The 18,923-nt window shown below is 47.1% G+C and overlaps 2 protein-coding genes across 6 annotated transcripts in view; both read right to left on the bottom strand.

Annotated features, from left to right (window-relative positions):
* The window catches only part of rbm38 (RNA binding motif protein 38), a 22,799-nt gene extending 21,657 nt beyond the window's left edge, over positions 1-1,142 (bottom strand). The window contains exon 1 of the mRNA XM_031844410.1: positions 635-1,142. Coding sequence (XP_031700270.1) covers positions 635-856 — 222 coding nt within the window. The 5' untranslated portion in view covers positions 857-1,142. The remainder of the gene's footprint in view (positions 1-634) is intronic.
* A 1,860-nt stretch (positions 1,143-3,002) lies between these two features.
* LOC116381886 (nuclear receptor coactivator 3-like) overlaps positions 3,003-18,923 on the bottom strand; it is a 51,027-nt gene continuing 35,106 nt past the window's right edge. For all 5 annotated transcript variants that reach the window (XM_031844371.1, XM_031844370.1, XM_031844373.1 and 2 more), the window contains 19 exons: positions 16,941-17,041; positions 16,661-16,835; positions 14,676-14,858; positions 13,803-13,889; positions 13,502-13,642; positions 12,917-13,064; positions 12,023-12,600; positions 10,811-11,931; positions 10,519-10,651; positions 9,971-10,129; positions 9,541-9,771; positions 9,184-9,289; positions 8,910-9,081; positions 8,261-8,578; positions 7,834-7,932; positions 7,035-7,287; positions 6,578-6,755; positions 6,251-6,455; positions 3,003-5,733 (listed from right to left, as the gene is read on the bottom strand). In XM_031844371.1, coding sequence (XP_031700231.1) covers positions 5,722-5,733; positions 6,251-6,455; positions 6,578-6,755; positions 7,035-7,287; positions 7,834-7,932; positions 8,261-8,578; positions 8,910-9,081; positions 9,184-9,289; positions 9,541-9,771; positions 9,971-10,129; positions 10,519-10,651; positions 10,811-11,931; positions 12,023-12,600; positions 12,917-13,064; positions 13,502-13,642; positions 13,803-13,889; positions 14,676-14,858; positions 16,661-16,835; positions 16,941-17,041 — 4,400 coding nt within the window. In that variant the 3' untranslated portion in view covers positions 3,003-5,721. The remainder of the gene's footprint in view (positions 5,734-6,250; positions 6,456-6,577; positions 6,756-7,034; positions 7,288-7,833; positions 7,933-8,260; positions 8,579-8,909; positions 9,082-9,183; positions 9,290-9,540; positions 9,772-9,970; positions 10,130-10,518; positions 10,652-10,810; positions 11,932-12,022; positions 12,601-12,916; positions 13,065-13,501; positions 13,643-13,802; positions 13,890-14,675; positions 14,859-16,660; positions 16,836-16,940; positions 17,042-18,923) is intronic.

The following is an 18,923-nucleotide window of genomic DNA, read 5'->3' as shown; positions in this document are numbered from 1 at the left end:
GGGGGGGGGAGGGGAGGAAGTCAAAATGAAATTACTGCAGCCTTATCTTGCAGAGCCAACTGTCATGTCACACCTCTGTGACCACTCTCCCCCCCTCTCTCCCCCCTTGTGTCTCTCTCTCTCTTACACAAACACAGTGGAAACAGACATCTGTCGACAGCTGTGGCAGCTCATTACCAACTCACTTGTACCTCTCTGTGTGTGTCCTCATTCTGTACACTTATACTAATAATATATATATATATATATCTATATATATATATATATCTATCTCTTTGCTCACTTTGGGACCTCAGAGATAATTGAGGACACACTTGTAAGAAACAATCTCCTACTCAAGCTTCAAGCATGTGACTGCCACCACCAGACACAATGTACATGGTTGCTGCAACAAAGTGGCAGTGTGTGCTGCCTCCAAGGCAATACAAGAAAAAATACAATCAACCATGAAGATAAAGTCGCTTCAAACTCATTACTGGCTGCTACAGACGTGATCTAGTGCGTTTTCAGCACCCTGACCATCCAATTAAAGTCAGAGCGGCTGATAAAACCTTAATTAAATCCCATATTTCACTCTACATGTGTTTGACTCCTCGTTTATTCTACCAGAACACAGCAATTTAAATTAACTCACAAAGCCATATCCTCTGGACTTGCCCGTCTGTTTGTCTGTGATAACCACCGCCTCGTCGATGTCACCGAAAGTCTCGAAATATTTCCGAAGTGAGGCGTCGTTGGTGTGATACGGCAACCCGCCGACGAAGATCTTGGTGTAAGTCGTGTCTTTCTCCATGGTGGGGTGCATTATTTCTAACGGAACCCCGACCAGCTGACCTAGAAACAGCGGGGAACTCATGCGGCTTGGGATTTAAAAAAAACAAAAACCCGAAGGATAACACAAAGAAAAACAAGAAAGCAGCAGAATAACTTTACGCTCCTTGGTCACCAAGAGGCTATAAGAAGAACGACAACAGCGCGTCCATGGTTAAACACGCAGCCTCCAGTTGCAGCACACGCAGCTTCTGGATGTGTAGTCCTGCTGACAGGTGTCTCGGAACCTCATGTCTCCTGTCTCGGAGGGGAAAAAAAAAAACAAGTCTTTAAGCCTCGGTAGGCGCGTCTTGTATGCGCCCACTCCGCGTCTGGTCCAATAGATGAGTGGTGCGTCTTTTCCATCGGCGCAACCCGCCTCCTGCTCCACCCTGCTGCGCACGCACACGCACACAAAGACACACATACATACACAGGAAGCCCCCCACACGGCAGCTGAAATACTTTTGCCAATAAAATGGAGGAACAGTTGAATATCTAGTGTACTCACGAGCAGGCACCACATGGCGTTACAAAGAGATTATTATTTGACATGAATTTGTCTCGACCGTAGCTACTATAGATGGGGAGGAGGCTGGGAAACCAAAGATCGCAACAGCTGATAAAAAGTCAATAAAGAAGAAGAAGAGAAACCACAAGTAATTCTAGGATGTGCCAAGATAATTGGTAAGAATTACACATCATCAGGTGCCTTATTCTTAATTTGTGCCAGTGATCACAGTAAAACCTCCATCAGAGGGGTTTCTGCAGGTTCGAAGGCGATCCTGCAGAAAGCATATGGGAGACTCTTGATATAAACAGAGACTATCAGTCTCAACTTCAGACGACAGTGAGTTACAATGTCACTATTCAGTAGGGGAGATCGGAAGCAATCATAACAATTTTTGGTTTTGACGTCATCACCATAGACAATATATGACCATTGACATGTATAAGAAGTGGACGTAGTCATCGTGACGTCACCCATTGGTTTGCGGACGGCCGTTTTGAAGCATTGAGTTCATCATTTTGGCCGTCGCCATCTTGGTTTCTGAAACCAGAAGTGAAATGAGAGGGTGGAGCTGAGTACAACTGAACTCTGTATAAGAAATTTTAGGAGACCAAAATGGTACAATTACCTTTCATGAACTGAACACTGAGGAAGAGTTGAAGTTCTATCAACTATTTCACTCTAAATGCAACAATAATTTACTTAATGAACATCATGCTGTATTTAAGAAGACTTGAAACTAGCGATTGAGACCATAAACTCGTGTTTACAATGTTTACTGAGGTAGTAAATCAAGTGAGAAGTCATTTTCTCAGACTCCTACAATCGGACTTCTTTTTACAACCAGAGGAATGTCATGAATTTCATGGCAATAAATCCAGTAGCTGCTGTCGAAGGCGAGGCTAAATGACGATCAAACAGTTATAACTCATCAAAAAATGACACACTGCAGTATTTACTTAAAATGCATTAAATCATCACTGCATTAAAACAGGTGGAACAGAAATTTCCTCTCGTCTCCGTTACTGAATGTCAAACCATTTCTCCAGCGACCAAGGGTTGAGTGAGTCAGCCTGCAGTAACCTGGCAGCCAATCTTAAACTGACAGACTCTGTAATTTTATTACAAATGACACTCCGGTCCGAATAGGAGTTAAGTTATTCTAAGCTCTGACTAGGCTGTCGGGCTTCTGTAGGTTTTGGGTACAATAACAGCTGCAGGGTTGGGATAGCCTGGAGGTGTGAGATCTATCTATGGGGTGCAAAATCATTGAGAGGAGGAGGGGAAAGTGGGATGATTGATGACAAAAGCTCACAAAAGGGGAGGTGACCAGTTGCAGGAAACAGCAGAAAAAAGTGAGGCTGCAGACGGCAGCACGACCCTCAATGTCACAGACAAAAGCTAGACTGAGAGGAAGTTCTCGTCTTTTTCTGAGAATTTGCCACACAGATATCCTTCACACTCTAAATCCCCTCCACATGTCTATGCCTCCCATCCACACACACACTTGCCTCCCACTTCATGCAGACTGGCAGACTCCAGTCATCACACGTGATGAGTGGGAGCCTCTATTGGAACTAGCCAGTAATGTATTTGATTGCTGTCGGACTGAACTGTGGCTGCAGGGTCGTCGGGTCATGTCCAAAATGTTTCCATGTGCATAAAGACAACAGAGACATTGTAATGTTTAAATATAAATTTTGTATTTACATCGATATTAACATCAAGAAACAAGGTAAGAAAAAAATGCAATAGTATTTTACATCCTGTAATAATAATGTTTCCCAGATGTGCTTTCTCTTTTCTTTAGCTCCAAAGACACACTGAGAGGAGTTTCTTTCCTTTAAAGCAAAACACAGACATTTTTTTTTTTTTTTTTTTTATATTTGTAGATTTCATATTCTTCATTGAGACTGGGGTTAAAAAGAACAAAACAACTCCAGGCTATTCTTCTGAGACATAATGACATCAATCATGAAACCTCCTTTGTAGCTTAGAAAATCTCAACATTCCATTTGCAGCACCACAATTCAACTGGCCATAAGTTCTACAGAAAGGAAGAAACAATCACAAACAAAAACTCAAACCACCTCAGCAGAACCAGACTCGTCTCTACTCTATGTCAGACGGATAGGGATATAATATATGCAACTAAACATATATAGTTCAATGTATATTATAGGTTATGTGCGACAGTAAAAGCACACATGAGTACTTGCACGATCTACATCAGGAACATGTTTCTAAGCACTGCAGAATGGCAAACAAAAATCTTTGGATTGAGCATGTGTTCAAAGGTAGATTTTTCAACAAAAGCTTCACAGGAAATACAATGAAAATAAAGGCAAACTTGAATGTAAAAGAAAAAGAAGGTTGACAGGTAATTAGGGATCAAACTACATCATGTGTGGCTTCCATCAGGATTAACCGTCTGAACGAACCAAAAGGACTTATGGACAGTTATACGGTGGGGTCGATTTCCAAAAGTCTCGCATCTGAGGCCAAACGATTATATCTGCGAAATGCCAAAAGCACAGAAATCTCAGGAGTGAAACTTATAAGTGGCACATGGAAGCATGAGGTTCGCTTCAGAAAACATCAACCCCACATACTGGTAAGACATCTGGGCCCCTAGAAGCCTAACACAATCATGTGTCAACTCTTTTTGTCCAGGCAATTCATGTGGTTTCTCTTTTTTTTGTCACAAGAAAAATAATTTATTTAGAAAACAAAAAATGACACACTAGCACCTCTTTAGCTAAGACTATGTTCTCGGAAAATAAAGGGTGCTTTCTGAGAGGAGAAAGCTACATTAGGAAATAAAATCTACACGTACTGCTTACAAAAAGGAGGCCCTTCCTTTCCAACCGATGGTTAAAGTATTGAAAATAAAAGCTGACCTATGAGGAATTAAGAAAATTACACTTTTAAATATCAAGCCTTACAATCTGTGCAAAAACAGTATGTGACCTACAAAAGCATATATATATTTATATATAGTACATTTGAAGCGTATTTACAATTCATATTCACAAACAAACAAAAGAAAGAAAATAAAGACAAAGTCTAATACTGCAGTGCCGTCGCTTTGAGTCAATGATACTTCAGCTTCGTCCTCAGCGGAAAACCGGGAGGAATGATTATTGCTAGAAATCTAACATCCACTTTCTCTTACAGTGGGAGCTAATATAGAGACGTAATGTCATAGTTGGCAATCAGTTCTATTTCTGCACTTGTAGCCAACACTGTAAATTGGTTCGAGGTAACCAAACATATCTACAACATTGGGATTTAAAAATGACCTCTGGAATGATAAAACCATCATGTTAATGAATCTGTATAAATATAAGTGGAGTTTTGAACATCAATAAATCACTTTAAAAACGGTTCGTTTCTCTTGTTGTTGTAAATAAGTACCGCTGGAGACGAGAGAGCGTCGGATAAAATCTGTGCTTACCGCCTTTCTACTGGTTCCCACTTTAGAACAAAGATCATCACCCATTTCTAATTAACAGCCAACATTACCCAGAGAGGAAAAGTTGGAGAACACACACACACACACACACACACACACACACACACACACACACAAATAAACTAAAATAAACAACTGCTGCTATGGATTAATTCTTGGGTAAAGGCCTCTATATTGCCACAATCCTTTTGATGTTGGCCTTTCCTTAAAGTGCAATCAGCCAACAAGTAATTCCATCGTACTTCAGCCCAGCGGCGTCCTGGAGGAGGAAACAATGTGCTACTGCTTAACGACATTCATCTGAGTGTCACAATCGGATGGCGTTTACTTTACATACGCAGAGATCCTCCAGGAGCAGCAGAGGGCCGACGGATAAAAAGGAAAATCCCACCAAGTTCAGAAACAAAAGAGGAATCCCACATTTTAAATCTGAACACAGCTTCATGGTACATTCGACAGAGGAGAGGATGTCTTCACACGTTCGTCCAAGTCTGTGATCTACTCGAGTGTCTGTCCACCTTCGCCATTTGGTCCAGCGAGCTGTGTGTGATTGAGACACACACACACACACACACATTGCTCATAAAGAGAGGAACATTAAACTACAGTCTACGAGAGGAATCACAGAGCTGTCTATCTCACTGTCTGAGGGATTTATGTGTGTGTAAAATGTGTCACAGTGTTTCTGATTTTGATGAACGCTGTGTTTTCATGTTTGTGTGCGACAGTCTGTCTGTTTTCCCCAGGTCGCCAGACTGCCAACACTGGCAGTGAGTCCAAAGGAAGTCGACTCCCCCATCTGGGGGGAGTGCAGCACTACACATAGACAACACGCCGCCTGGTCCTCCACACACACTCCAGTGCTGCAGCCGGGTCCTCTCTCTGAACGGAGATCACAGTGAGACAAATGCTTCTGTCACGATGTTTAGCAGTATTTCTAGATTGAGGGGAGGAAAAGAGAAAACAAGTGAGGAAGAGGTTAATGCACAATCCACTGCCATTATGCAAATATCAGTAATTGGTTCATTGAAATAAATAGCTGGAGTTGCTCATGCTCCAGTCAAATGCCATTATACCGCTGCAGAAGAAGAGGACGCAACAGGATGACGTAATTAACGCCAGCCATGATGATGGAAATATGGCATTTCTGTTTGTTTTAATGTATTAACTTGAGAAACTTGATGGGCTCATTATCTCTCCACACAGATCTGATGTCTTCCTCTTATCAGTGAACATGCGCAAATTGAAAAGGCGCAGAAAAGCAGCTAACTCAGACTCATTTTGTCCCCCATCTCTTACATTGAAATTGCTACAAGGAGAGATTTCTTTGCACTCGCTATGGACAAGAGAAATGACTACAAGATACAGTCCTTTCAGTGTACATATGGGCATGCCAGTATTGTTTTACAATAAAAATGTGAACTTGTCCTTTGAGCACTCAGACTTGCACCTACCTGATCAGGCCCCATCTGCATGCGTCCCATCACCATTGGGTTAATACCCATCTGCCCGCCCATCTGGCCCATGTGACCTCCTCCTCCGCTGGCTGGCATGCCCCCGTTTATCATCATGCCCCCATACTGGCCAGGATTCCCCTGCTGCCCGAACTGCTGCTGCCCCGGTGGTCCCTGCTGCCCAAACTGCTGCGGAGGGTACGAACTGGTGAAGGAGAGCGACATGAAGGAAGATGGGTTTAACCGTACGCATTCAGGAAAAGAAAAACTGAAGCACAACTTCATGTGACGGCATGGCGTTGTCGTAAATGTGTCTTGATTTCATACCTGTTGCGTCCCATGCCTCCCTGCGACCAGCCCTTCATATCTGCCCCCTGGTACATGGGACCGCTCTGCGGGTGCTGTTGCATCATGGGATTTTGAGGCCCAAGTCGGCCGGGCATCATGGTGCCAGGAGGACTGCCGCCTGATGGTCCGAACGAGGGGTCTCCCTGCTGTGCCATCCCTGTGGAGATAAATCACCCAGCCTGAGCTCGCTCCTCTCTCCACAGTAAATAGATCATTGACTCATAGTGATAACTAAAGGGAGATGACGATCCTGTTGCTGTTTGACATTGACTATTATAAGTAATCGGTAGATGTACATGGACAGCTTTCAGAATATTTTTTTTATAAATCTTTCTTCCTTTTACATGACAAATGTGAGACCAGAAGCCTGCAGTGCTCGGACTCACCACCAGGGAGCAGCAGTATTCTGTTAGGCGCCCGTCTCAGGAAAACTCACCATAGTTCCCACCATAGCCGAACTGCTGGGGGCCCGGCTGGCCCATGCTTGGCCCCCCCATAGGGTTCTCCATGCCACCAGGAGCCGTGACGTTTGGAGGGGGACTGAATCCTCCTGCAGCAGCAGCGGCCGCCGCCGCCTGCTGCTGCTGCTGCTGCTGCTGCATTAGCATCATCATGCGCTGCCTCCTCATCTGCATGGTGACCATCTCCCTGCTGCGCTGAGCCATCATCTGAGCATTGAGGAAGCCCGGCTGCACGAAACAAACATAGTCAGAGAGTTTAAGGAAGGTTGACATGTGGTATAAATATATTTGCTGCTTTAATAAAATATGTCATAAAATATAAAGTATGTATGGTGGGTTCAGATTTCAGAGACCTATAATCTCCCTTTATTTGAAGTATGATGACAAAAAAACGCCCAGCTGGTGATGTACTTCCTGCACTAGCTGAGGAAGCTCAACCTGCCACAGGAGTCAGTTCTACACGGCAATCAGTCCGTTCCCTGTACGTCCATCACTGTCTGGTTTAAATTGGCTACCAAATAGGACAAGAGAAGACTACAACGGACAATACGGTCTGCTGAAAGGATCGGTAACACATTCCGATAGGTAACCCTTTATAAAGGAGTCATAAGTTGAAACTATTATTAAAGTTGCATGAAAATTCATTGAGAGCTGCTGACAACTTGGGTCAAATTCTTTATATGTCTGGACATACTTGGCAAACTTGATTCTGATGATGATATTAAAACCGTATTACGGTGATTCATCTGTAAGAAATTAGTTTTTGTCATCTACCTGTCCTCCCATGCCAGGCTGCATGCCGGGCCTCATGCCAGGGTTGCCTCCTGGGCTCTCCATCTTCATGCCCATGCCCTGCCGCGTCTGATTCATGAACTGAGGAAAGAAAAAGAAAAAAAGCATTCAAGATAAGATGGAGGAGCAAAAATGTTACTCTGACCTTGTCCCACTTGCATACGGTATATTCACAGATAAATTACACTTACGAATTAACATAGGCGGTAGAGTTAGAAGAGAAGAAATCTATTGAATGAATGTTTATCTCTAGCCAATGTTCACTTCTCCCAGATGTGAGGAGGTCCGTCCCTGATTTGAATCTGCATATTGGCATTTATTTAAGTGTATCCAAATTCTTGCAGTGTGAGAACACTTCATCCTTACAAGTTTAGATTACATTTAGTTCCTTATTGGGAAAACAACATACCTGCTGTCCCTGCAGCCTCTGCTGCAGCTGGAGCCTCATGGGTTTGTTGGCGGTTATCATCCTGGGTCTCATCATGTTGGCACGAGGGTGACCCATGCCGCCCATACCGGGGAAGCTGCCGCCTTGGCCCATCTGAGACAGCATGGGCCCAAACCCCCCTTGCTGGGCCTGCCCCTGCATGGGGTTCCCTCCATAGCCAGACTGCAATGGCATGGAGGGGGGTCCGGGGTAGCCCTGTCCGTAGATAGGCTTCTGGTCCAGCACCATGGACGGGTCCTGTCCTGGAAATTGCTCCATCTGCTGCTCGCTTCCCTGGTTCTGGAGCAGACAGGACAAGAGGACAAAAAGAGAACTTTGTCAAACCTCTCCATCTAATTGATTCATTTCCAATTGGTTGGCTCTGTAATTGTCTTTTTCTAAGCAGCACAGACAGATCCCTCTGGGCTCATCCATCTCCCTTCAGCAAAAGAACAGTTTGAACACGGTGAGTCATGACTAAAATATCTAATGCGAGGGTGAACGCAAGGCTCACTTATGAGTCATGAGACAGATCATTTCACCTTTTACTTTACTTCTAGGGGGATCTAGAGGAGCACAGAGGTGGGAGTGTCGTTAATCCATATTTTTACGTCTTTTCTGATGACACTACCTGGCTGACGAGGTCTGGGATGCCCAGGGCTCGGTCTATCTCCTCCAGAGCGATGCCATCCGTGTTATTCAGCAGAGAGTCCAGCTGGTCCAGAAGCGCCCGCTCGTCGCTCTGACCCTCGCTGGTGGTGGGAGGCACCAGAAGATCATCTAAGGTGTTGCCAAACTGACGCCTGCAAGGCACAGACACAGAGAGAGATGCTCGTGAGGTTCAACTCCCTCCTCATTGCAGCTCATCAGGAATGAATACAGACGATGAAGGGTGTTACACTGACCTGTTACCCTCCATGCCCATTATAGTGTCCGGCCAGGAGGGGGACTGGTTGGACTGGCCCTGCTGGCTGAAGGGGCTCATACCCATGCCCATGTCAGCAGAGCCTCCTAAACCACAAATATAATATATGTTTAATTTATACACATACGGAGTCAGTCAGAAGTTCATAGAATGTAATGGACAGGGATGCACATTATCTGTTAGTCCACATATGTAACATCAATTTCAGGTGCAGAACATTTTAAAATCAGGGTCAGTTTGATGAGTATTCACACATTTTCTGACCAGCTGATTACTATGACATGGAATGCCACAACACGCAGCACTGACAGCGAATGAATTGTAGTGACAGACGTACCCATATCCATGAGCTGTTGCTGCAGCATAGACCTGGTGCCCGGTACGCTGTTGGAGCGGCCGACCATAGGTCCCGACATCATGCCCTTGCTATTGTTGTACTCCATGCCTTGGCGCATCATGGAGGGGTGTCCCGCCGAGCCCACTGGGCTGGCACTGGAGCGGTTCATGCCCCAGTCCCCTGACCCACCCATGGGAGACCTCTGGGGAACCATGCCCCTGTTCATTGGTCCTGGTAAAACATGAACACCAGATGTGTCAGTATCAGGAACGTGTTACCTTAAATCTGTGTCTTTAAAGTTCAAAAGGTTATCCGATAATAGGATACAAATGAAAACATAGTCCAGGATTGGGTAACACACTCTCTAATAAAAGTGACAGAGGTGAGAGAAAATGTGCTGAAATGAATGTTGGGTCACTTGAACACTCACCCATGTTTCCTGGGTATCCGTCTGGGCTGCCCATCATGTTCTCCTGCTTGATAAGCATGGGGCGTCTACCTGTTCCTACGGGCCCAACAGGAGGCTTCCCGTCCATGGACAAGGCCCTCTGGAAGGGCCCCCGAGGCCCCGGACCGATTCCTGGACTCCCTGTGCACAAAAAGTATGAACTCACTGGTCACACGTGTATTCCTCAGAAACAGGGAGGATGTCTGTGTTGCATTAAATTAGTGAGTGGGTGATCCGGGGAAACATAATATCTCAGTTTCCTGTAAGATTTTAAAATTATTGATATTGGGATTTTTCAAACTTCACATTGTGGTGTGTGAGTAATTGACGGTTTCATTTTGTAAACATGAATGACTAAAAAAAAAAACAGGTCACTTATGTGGCTGTAGGGGTAAAAAAAAACAACTCAGAAAACCAGCATATAATGATGCCAGATGCAGTTTCGCTGGCATTTTGCATTGATATTATCACATATGATGTCATGACACCCTCGACATGTCACTGTCACTTCTCGTAGGCTTTGCACTCACCCTGCAGGCTGTCGTCAAGGCAACCCTGGGGTTTGCTTCCTGTGTCGCCAGCCCCTCCCCCTCCGGCCTGATCCGGGTAAAAGTCAGAGCTTGAACCCCTCAAATCTCCGAGGATAGACTCCAGGTTGTGCAGCTGAACATCAAAATAAGCCAAATGAGTTGTTACGTAAAAATGTCAGTGAAGATTCACATTCATTCAGATCAAAGGCAGTGAGTCTGTATGGCGAGCTAAATGTCAATAACATTATAGTTGCAGTTATTTAATCATGTCTTAACAAAGAAGCAGGCTTACATCATCAGGTGGCTCTGACTTGATCTTGCTCTCAGGATGTTCGGCTGCAGGGCCGGGTCCAGATCCGGGGCCGCCCCGAGCTGGACCGCCAGCGGCCCCGGTGGCTCCCTTCCCATCTAGCTCTTCCAGCTTCGGCTTGACATCCACTGGCTCTTTGGAATCATCCTTGTTGAGGAGGTAGTGGAGGAGGGCGTGGGTCTTCTCCTTTTTGGGACTATGCTGCTCCTGCTTGGGCTCCGCGACCAACCCCGGCCCGATACCGGCGCCTGATCCCCCTGTCCCGGCCTCACCGCCCTCCTGGCCCCCGAGTGTCACCTTTCCTGTAGCCTCTGCTGTGATCTTAGCTACGTCATCTGGGGTATTTCCATTTTGAAGAAGCTTGTGGAGGATCTTGTGCTTTTCCTGCAGCGAGCCCGTGTAGTGGGCTGACGATATCGATGTTGACACGCCCCCCGGACCAGTAGCCTGGCCCGGATTGGCACCGGCTGAGGAAGAGGAGGACACGCCGGTAGACGAGGGGCTTGTCATGCCTCCAGTGGGGTCCTTAGTGTCTGAGCCTGCAGGAGTGCTGCTGCTGGTGGGTGGGGGTGGCACAGGGGGCCCTGATGACCCGCTGCCACCTATTCCCAGCTCCTCAGTTGGGGAAGTCAGCAACTGCAGCAACTTCTTATGCCCCTTACTGTCTGGCACCCTCCGAGGAGGTTCAGAGTTCGTCACCCCAGCCTCATTGCTTCCCTCTCCAGTCTCTTTTGTTGCCGTAGCTGCCTGGCTGTCTGGTCGATCTCCTGAACTCTCAGCCTGCGGATGCTGATGATGGTGGTGATGGTGCATGGGGTGGTGATGGTCACCGGGCCCAGGCCCTAAGCCTCCCGCTGGGCTTTTAGAGCCATCTTGTCCTGGTTTGGTCGGCTGACTGGGCTGAGAGGAAGAGGAGGAGGAGTGGATGCTGGGAGAGCTGTCAGGTTTGTGGGCTGGCGAGGGCGACGTTAGCGTTGAGGGGAGGGAGCTCCCTACTCCTTCACTGATCGCTTGCAGGGCGTTTAGGGAGCTGCTGGAGAAGGTGGTGGTGCTTCCCCCACTTCCTCCACCACTGACAATGCCACTCATGGGAGAGTGAATGCCTGGAAAGAAAAAAAACAAATCAAATCAAACAAACAAATAAAACTATTTATAAATGACTGATGCTTAATCACCAGACGCAGCTCGACTCACCTCCGGGTGAGAACTGGTTGGCGCCCATCTTTGGGCTCCCTCTGTTCCGGGGTGACATCAGGAGTCCCTGCTGGGGGCCACCCATTCTGGGGCTCCCTGACGGGCTGTTCATGCCACTCAGCCCAAACCCTCCGCTGCTCTGAAAAGGGGGCTGCTGTGGGTGCTGCTGCGGATGCTGCTGCGGGTGCTGCTGCGGGTGCTGCTGCGGGTGCTGCTGCGGGTGCTGCTGTGGGTGCTGCTGCGGGTGCTGCGACATGCCTTGGCCCGGGTGATTCATGGGACCCATCTGATTCATCTGCCCCATCTGCATCATGCGGTTGCCCATGCCTCCACCTCCACTTCCTCCTCCCCCGCTCCCACCGTACATAGAGCCGCCTGCCATCGGACCCGTGTGACCCAAATGGCCCTGCTCGCTCATGCCATAGCCCCTGCTCATGTTGCCCATGCCACCCATGCCCATCCCCCCTCCGGTGTTCATATTCATTTGGGCATTCGGGTTGGGGACTCCCATGCCCTGTTGTCTCATAGTGTTCGGCATCATGCTCCCACCCTGAGCTGAGCGGTAGCCGTTTGGTTCCCTGTGAGGAAGGAGACGAAAAACAAGGTTTGAAAAAGAATACAAAAACCTTGAAAACACTATTCCCCCCCCCCACAATAACCGCTCTCAGACTGGTGACGCTCAGTACAAGTGCAACTAAAGTACGAGTTCCTGTGTGGTGTCTTCTCACTGCCTGTGATCCCAATGCATAAAAGCTACTTCAGCTGCTACTTCAGCTATTTGTGTGGCATGAATGCCTCGCATAGATAGGCTGGAAGTGCTTTTTTTGACAAGGCAGTTAATGAAACATCCTTTGCAGGTGTCGGAGTGAAGTGTTTGTATTTTCAGTTTCTGACCTCTGGAGTAGATGAGTGGAGATGAAGCCTTGCGGCTCGTTGCTCATGGGGTGGCGGTACAGTTTGCTCTTGGTCTGTGCCGTGACTGGAGTGCCGTCGGACAGGGAGAAGCGGTACAAGGGTGTCTCAGCGTGACCCTGCAGGAAGGCTGCATCGAAAGAAGAAATGACAAATGAACACCCTGAAACACTTATCTGATAACAGAGGTCATCAATCACTGCCTTTATGTTAAAACCAACTCTGTGAATACAGTGAGGCTCTAGCGCTCAGACTTTTGCATTTAATGAGATCATTATTGATACACTGATGCATGAGGTGTATGTGTCTCAGGGTTTCTGTCTTAACGGAGGCTTGGCCAAGATAGGTAGCAACAAAAAAATTGAAAAACAAATAATTTCATATAGCGAACATGGTAAGAGTGAAGACTGAATACACAACTGAGCAAACATCCTGATGATCCTGATGTCATTGTAGATTTAACAGCTCTTTACGAGACGGATTCTCTAAGCTTGTGGTACTTCAGTAGTTGATTCCAGATGTGTGTGTGTGTGTGTGTGTGTGTGTGTGTGTGAGTGAGAGACCCACCCTCGTGGTAGTGGCGTTTGTGCGACCAGGGCTGCCCGTCACTGTGCTGAAGGAACATCTGAATGCAACGCCTCAACAAGTCCTCCCAGCCCGGACGCATTGACGCTCGCAGAGAGTTCTGGTCGATCTGGATCAGTTTACCTGCCGGGGAGGACAGAAGGAGGACGAGCAAGAGGGAAAGGGAACAAGGAGACGCATGAGGGGGTGAGTCAAACCTCTTCACGGATAAAGAATTAACGTCGGAGCCTGTTTGAGCTCTTGGTGTTCGTTCAGTGGGCATTTAGGGCACCCAGCTCCTCACCTGACAGCTCATGCCGGGTATTGAAACTCTCCGTTCTCTCCATGGCTGTCACCCGACGGGCCACACAGATCATACATGACTGAAGGTCTGCAGGTGAAAGGAGAGGAGTGTCAGACATCTTTCATGATCATTGCATGTGGTTCAGACTCATTGTTTTTTGGTTTTAAACAAACTCGACAAATTGAAATTGCTCCTCTGGCTCTCTACTGAGGATTTGTTTTTTTTTTAACTGTGAGAGATTTGAACTCTTTAACAAACCCAGGATCTCCCCCAGGTGTGTGTAACCAAGATTACAATCCCCATGTAAAAAGGAAAAACTGTGCTGGCCATGGTCCTATCACATTTTGCACAAGTAAGTGTTTCTTTATTTTGTCTCTTGTGTCTGTCAGTGTGCTTGTATTTCTTCTAAATATTTTCTATAATATAAAAAATAATTTGTATGTCCCTGTGCATCTAAAATGTGGAGAACGTTCAAATGAGCTTGTTATTCTGTACCCAAATAAGAAATTGTAAAAACTACAAAGTTGCTGCATTGCAAATTGTATTTTTTGATTTGATTTCTCCTCCAGACATGTTTTTAATTTGTGTAAATAGTCTGTTTCAAAAGTTCACTGAAAAGTCCAATTTTTAACTTCCTCATCACACCTTTGGAAGTTGCATACTGCACCACGATTGGCTTTCACAGTAGTTGTGATGACACAATATTTCTTTACATTTATGTGAAATGAATGTGAAAATAAACTCCAAGTGAAATAACAATGAGCAAAACACTTTTTTGAGTGTAGGGGAATAGCTCAGCACAGTAAAATCCTAAGTTAAGGAGTCTTCATCATGAGCTAAAATGTGTGTAAATGTGCGACTGAGCCAGCGTACCTTCCCCCTCCTCGATCATGGCTTTGGGCTGGGTGAGAGCAAAACACTGCATGGTCTCATAACGTGGCCCTCCTGGCCCCTCCTCCATGGGGCCGTGAGCGTGGCCAAACTTGACCAGCATCCGGCAAGTGAAGGTGTGACTCTTCTGTCGGGCTGCCTCGCTCCCCCACGACACTCCATTTACTAAAAAGGAAATGCAAACAGAAAGAAACTTACACTGGTGAGTAAAAATGGAACGAGCTGAGAATGAATCGTCTGTTATTAGACGTCACAACGGCTCACACACAGACACACACAGACAAAACAAACAAACGCACACTGCAACTTGTAATTTCCCTCTTAAATTGAGAAGCCTCTCTTGCTGTTCGGATGTCTGGCTAAATGGACCATGGGATTAATGTAGCCAAGGTGTCGATTTCCAATATCTCTCTCTCAGTCTGGGCAGAGGCCAGGGACACTCAGCAATCTATCCTCATTTAGGCACTGACTTCTCATCACGGCACACACACACACACACACACACACACACAGTTAGACGGGGTCACCTTCACAGGGGAAAGGGAGGAAGAGAGAGAGAAAGGGGAGGCAAACTTCAGAGAGACATCCAACTGTCCTCCAAGGTCTACGTAAAGCCTTATCAGGGGCCTTGAGTTGGCCGGAGGTTTCTGTCTGGCAGGTGCAGGGAGGTTACAAGAGAAAACCCAGGACAGCGAGACAGTTTGGTGGGGGGGGGGGGTTAACTGATAGTGAGAGATGATTTAACGAGGCCTTAGGATGGAGGAAACGCAGTACAGTCGCTGGGGCCGACATCTTCCATCAGACACAATTAGTCAACAGCGAGACAAGACAGAGGGGTCAAAAAACACACAACCCAAAACAAAGGCTCACTCCACGCTGTGCACGATTGGGTGTTTGTTTTTGTTAGTGTGTGTGTGTGTTTAACTGTAGCTGCCGTGGTCAGCGGTCATCCCGTAGGAATGTGCAGCGAGTGCGTATTTCATTCATGGGCCCGAAAAAAAGATAATGAAGGGGCAGAGCAGCAGAGCGAGACACAATGAGGGGCGGGAGAGCAGAGAGGGAAGCAGGTGGAGAAACAGACGAGCACAATATTCGTCTTAGTAGGCGGCCACATGAAGAATGAATGAGGCTGAGAAAGAGTGAGTTGAGCGAGGCAAAGGGGGGGACGCTCGGAGGAAAAGTGGATAAAGACGAGTGTTAAAAAGTAAAGACAGTGAATGAATAAAGGAGCCTGCAAGGGAACGGGAGGAATAAGCGAGCCCACACTGCTTCGGAACATTACTGGGGAGTTAATCGAGTAGCAGGTTCAGTCGAGCACACAAATCCATAATTAATCAGCTTTATAAATAGTGCTCTGTGCACATACTCATGGGCTTAAACACACACACACACACACACACACACACACGGGCAGCACCTTTTTAAAAATGCAATCCTATGCTGACATAAGCATGTAAATATACACAATAACACACAGGCACAGGCAAACAGGAATTGCATTAAGTAGAGGAAAGAGTAGAGGTGCATTATTCAGCAGTAAGTAGTTTCCAGATGGCTGCCATGGGATCTGAATAGAGCTCAGGCCTGTTTTACACTGTCTGGACCACTGAGTGTGACTGACAGCTGCGCTACGCTCTGCCTGCTTAGCGCAGAGTGGGTGGGTGCTACCGTGCACATGTGGGTTTTGTCAGGTGTGTGTGTGTGTGTGCGTTTCGGAAAAGCTCTCATGCACTTCCCAGGAGCTCCTCCATAATAACGAGAGGAGGAGTTAAGAACGGAGGAGCGTGAATAAATAACTCGAGTGAGTTTACGTTGACGTGTGCGCGCAGAGTTGTTGTAACCTCTGAAGAGTTAGTTTTATACCTCGGCCGTGTGGAAGATGTCAAGCAGGGTTTACTTCTGAGCAGATGTGCAGCTTCCCTGTGAGTGTGTGTGTGTTTGTGTGTGTGTGTGTGTGTCTCTCTCACTGTTGGTCTTGGGCAGGTTCTTGTGGAACTCCTCCCTGTCGTCCTCATGGAGAATATTGTACACGCTGGTATTGATGAGCTCCTCCTGTTTGTACTGCAGGTACTGCGTCACGTTGTCCGACACAAAGACGATGCTGCCCTCCCGGTTCACCACAAACAGGAAGCCGTCTAGAGCCTGAGAGCACAGCGACAGGAAGTCACCACCCGCACAGCTGGCTGATCAAAACCTTCAGTTCAGACTATTTTTTCCCGATGGCCCGGGGTGGATCGCTGCACTCACCTGCAGGAGGAGCGGCCCCAGGTGGTCCTTGTCGATGACCCCCTGACCTGTCGAGGACACGTCTGACTTCTGGACGTCGTCGTCGTTGGATGAAGCTTTCCCTGCAGGAGAAGAAAGGGAGGGGGATGAGACAAAATACATCACCAAAAAAACCAAAAAAAACACCAGCCATTTCAAGCCCAGCTGCCTACAAAGAAGCAAAAAACAAAAAGAGCAAAGGAGAAACACAAGGAGAGAGCAACGATACCTGGAACTGGAGGAAACAGACAGTTATTCACTACTCCAGCTGCGCCAGCAGGGGGCAGTGTTTCTCAATCTTCACTTAAATATATATATATATTTCTTAATTTAAAACTACAGGTGAGGAGGGAGACGGACGGAGGAAGGTTTCTCTGAGGAGCCCGTCAGGAGAAGTAGAGGGCTGGGTGCATGTGGAGCAGGTAGCAGCCGTCCTCTTGCTTTATATTCAGTGTCAGACTCTGAGGGACTGTCTGGTAGGCTGGGGCTGAGAGAGAGAGAGAGAGAGAGAGAGGGAGAGAGAGAGAGAGAGGGAGAGAGGAAGAGAGAGCTAGAGAGGCTCTGGAAGCTGTAATGGTGCAGGGGCAGGAGCTGAGGCACCTGAATTAATGGAGGGGCTGAGGCTGAGGGAGGGAAAGAAAGACAGAGAGACAGAGAGAGAAAGAGAGAGAGACAGGAAGGACCGGAGCTAAACCAGAGGGATGTGGACGGAGACGACGCCGACGGGAAACGGCTGGCGTTTGGGTTTGTTGTATTAATGCGGGCTTGGTCTGAGAATGAGGCGGGGGCTCTGCTCGGCTACAGGAATCATTCTATCTGATTAGCTCCCAAGGGGCACAGATACCCACACAAAGAAAAGAAAGAGAAAAACCAGCCATTGCTGCCAACATCCAGGCACTGTGAAGCTAAGCAGAGACGGACTGAGAGAAAGAGGCAGAGGAAATAGAATGAGACATAAACAGAGAGAGGCTGCACTCGCATCAGCTCACTCAATATCTTAAGATGCTGGGAGGAAACCTGAAGATGCTGCAACTCATTGTGCTGCAATACAGATGAGAGAGTGTGTGTGTGTGTGTGTGTGTGTGTGTGTGTGGGGGGGGGGGGGGGGGGGCAGAAGAAAGAGCACAGTACATTAATTCCAAGTGAGATGAAAAACAGCAATGATTGAGGGGAGAAAAGCGCGAACATGAAGACTGGCAGAAAGAGCAACTGAAAGTGAAAAGAGGAGAAGAGGAACAGGTAGCGGGCGAGAGACATGTCTAAACGCCCGTGTCATTTCTGTCTTCACTTCCTGTAACTATGGCAACCTGTCAGCAGCCAGTCAGGGGCAGCTGTAGCCTCTTCCCCTTCCTGTCGAGGTGGCAGACGCTGACTGAGCCGAGCCGAGACGCGAGAGCAAAATTCACCCCTGATCTCGTGAAATTCACCTTGAGCGGAAAAAAAAAACGTATACCGACACACACGTGTGTGTGTGTGTGTGTGTGTGAGTGTAAAAAGATGTCCATTCTGCTCTGACAGTGCGTGTGTTAAAGCCAGAATCTCAGCCTGGAGGTGTTTTTAAAGAAAAATCGCTCGCTGTGCAAATGACCGCTGCATAATGTAGACAGAAGTATGACAATGGCAGCTGTAACAGAACTAATAATTTGGCAGTTCAGCAGAATGGATGGGCATGTGATTACCTGCAAACACCCAATTAAACAGCCCCTGGCGAGGGCAGCACACAGCTGTGCATGCCCAACAGACACACACACACACACACACACACAGACACACACACACACACACACACACACAAGCAAATGACAGGTTCACAAAGCATTGCCAATGTTTCCTCCCAAACATAAACAGTTGAAGCTGTGAAATTTGTGGGAGATGAATGACTGACTCGTCCTTGTACCTGGGCTCTGAGGAGGCACACGTGTGTGTGTGTGTGTGTGTGTGTGTGTGTGTGTGTGTGTGTGTGTG

This window comes from Anarrhichthys ocellatus, unplaced genomic scaffold (genome assembly GCF_004355925.1).
Source record: "Anarrhichthys ocellatus isolate YVR2014 unplaced genomic scaffold, GSC_Weel_1.0 scaffold5, whole genome shotgun sequence".
Lineage (NCBI taxonomy): Eukaryota > Metazoa > Chordata > Actinopteri > Perciformes > Anarhichadidae > Anarrhichthys > Anarrhichthys ocellatus.
The sequence above is the reverse complement of the archived record's forward strand: the minus strand, read 5'-3'. Positions and strand labels throughout refer to the sequence as shown.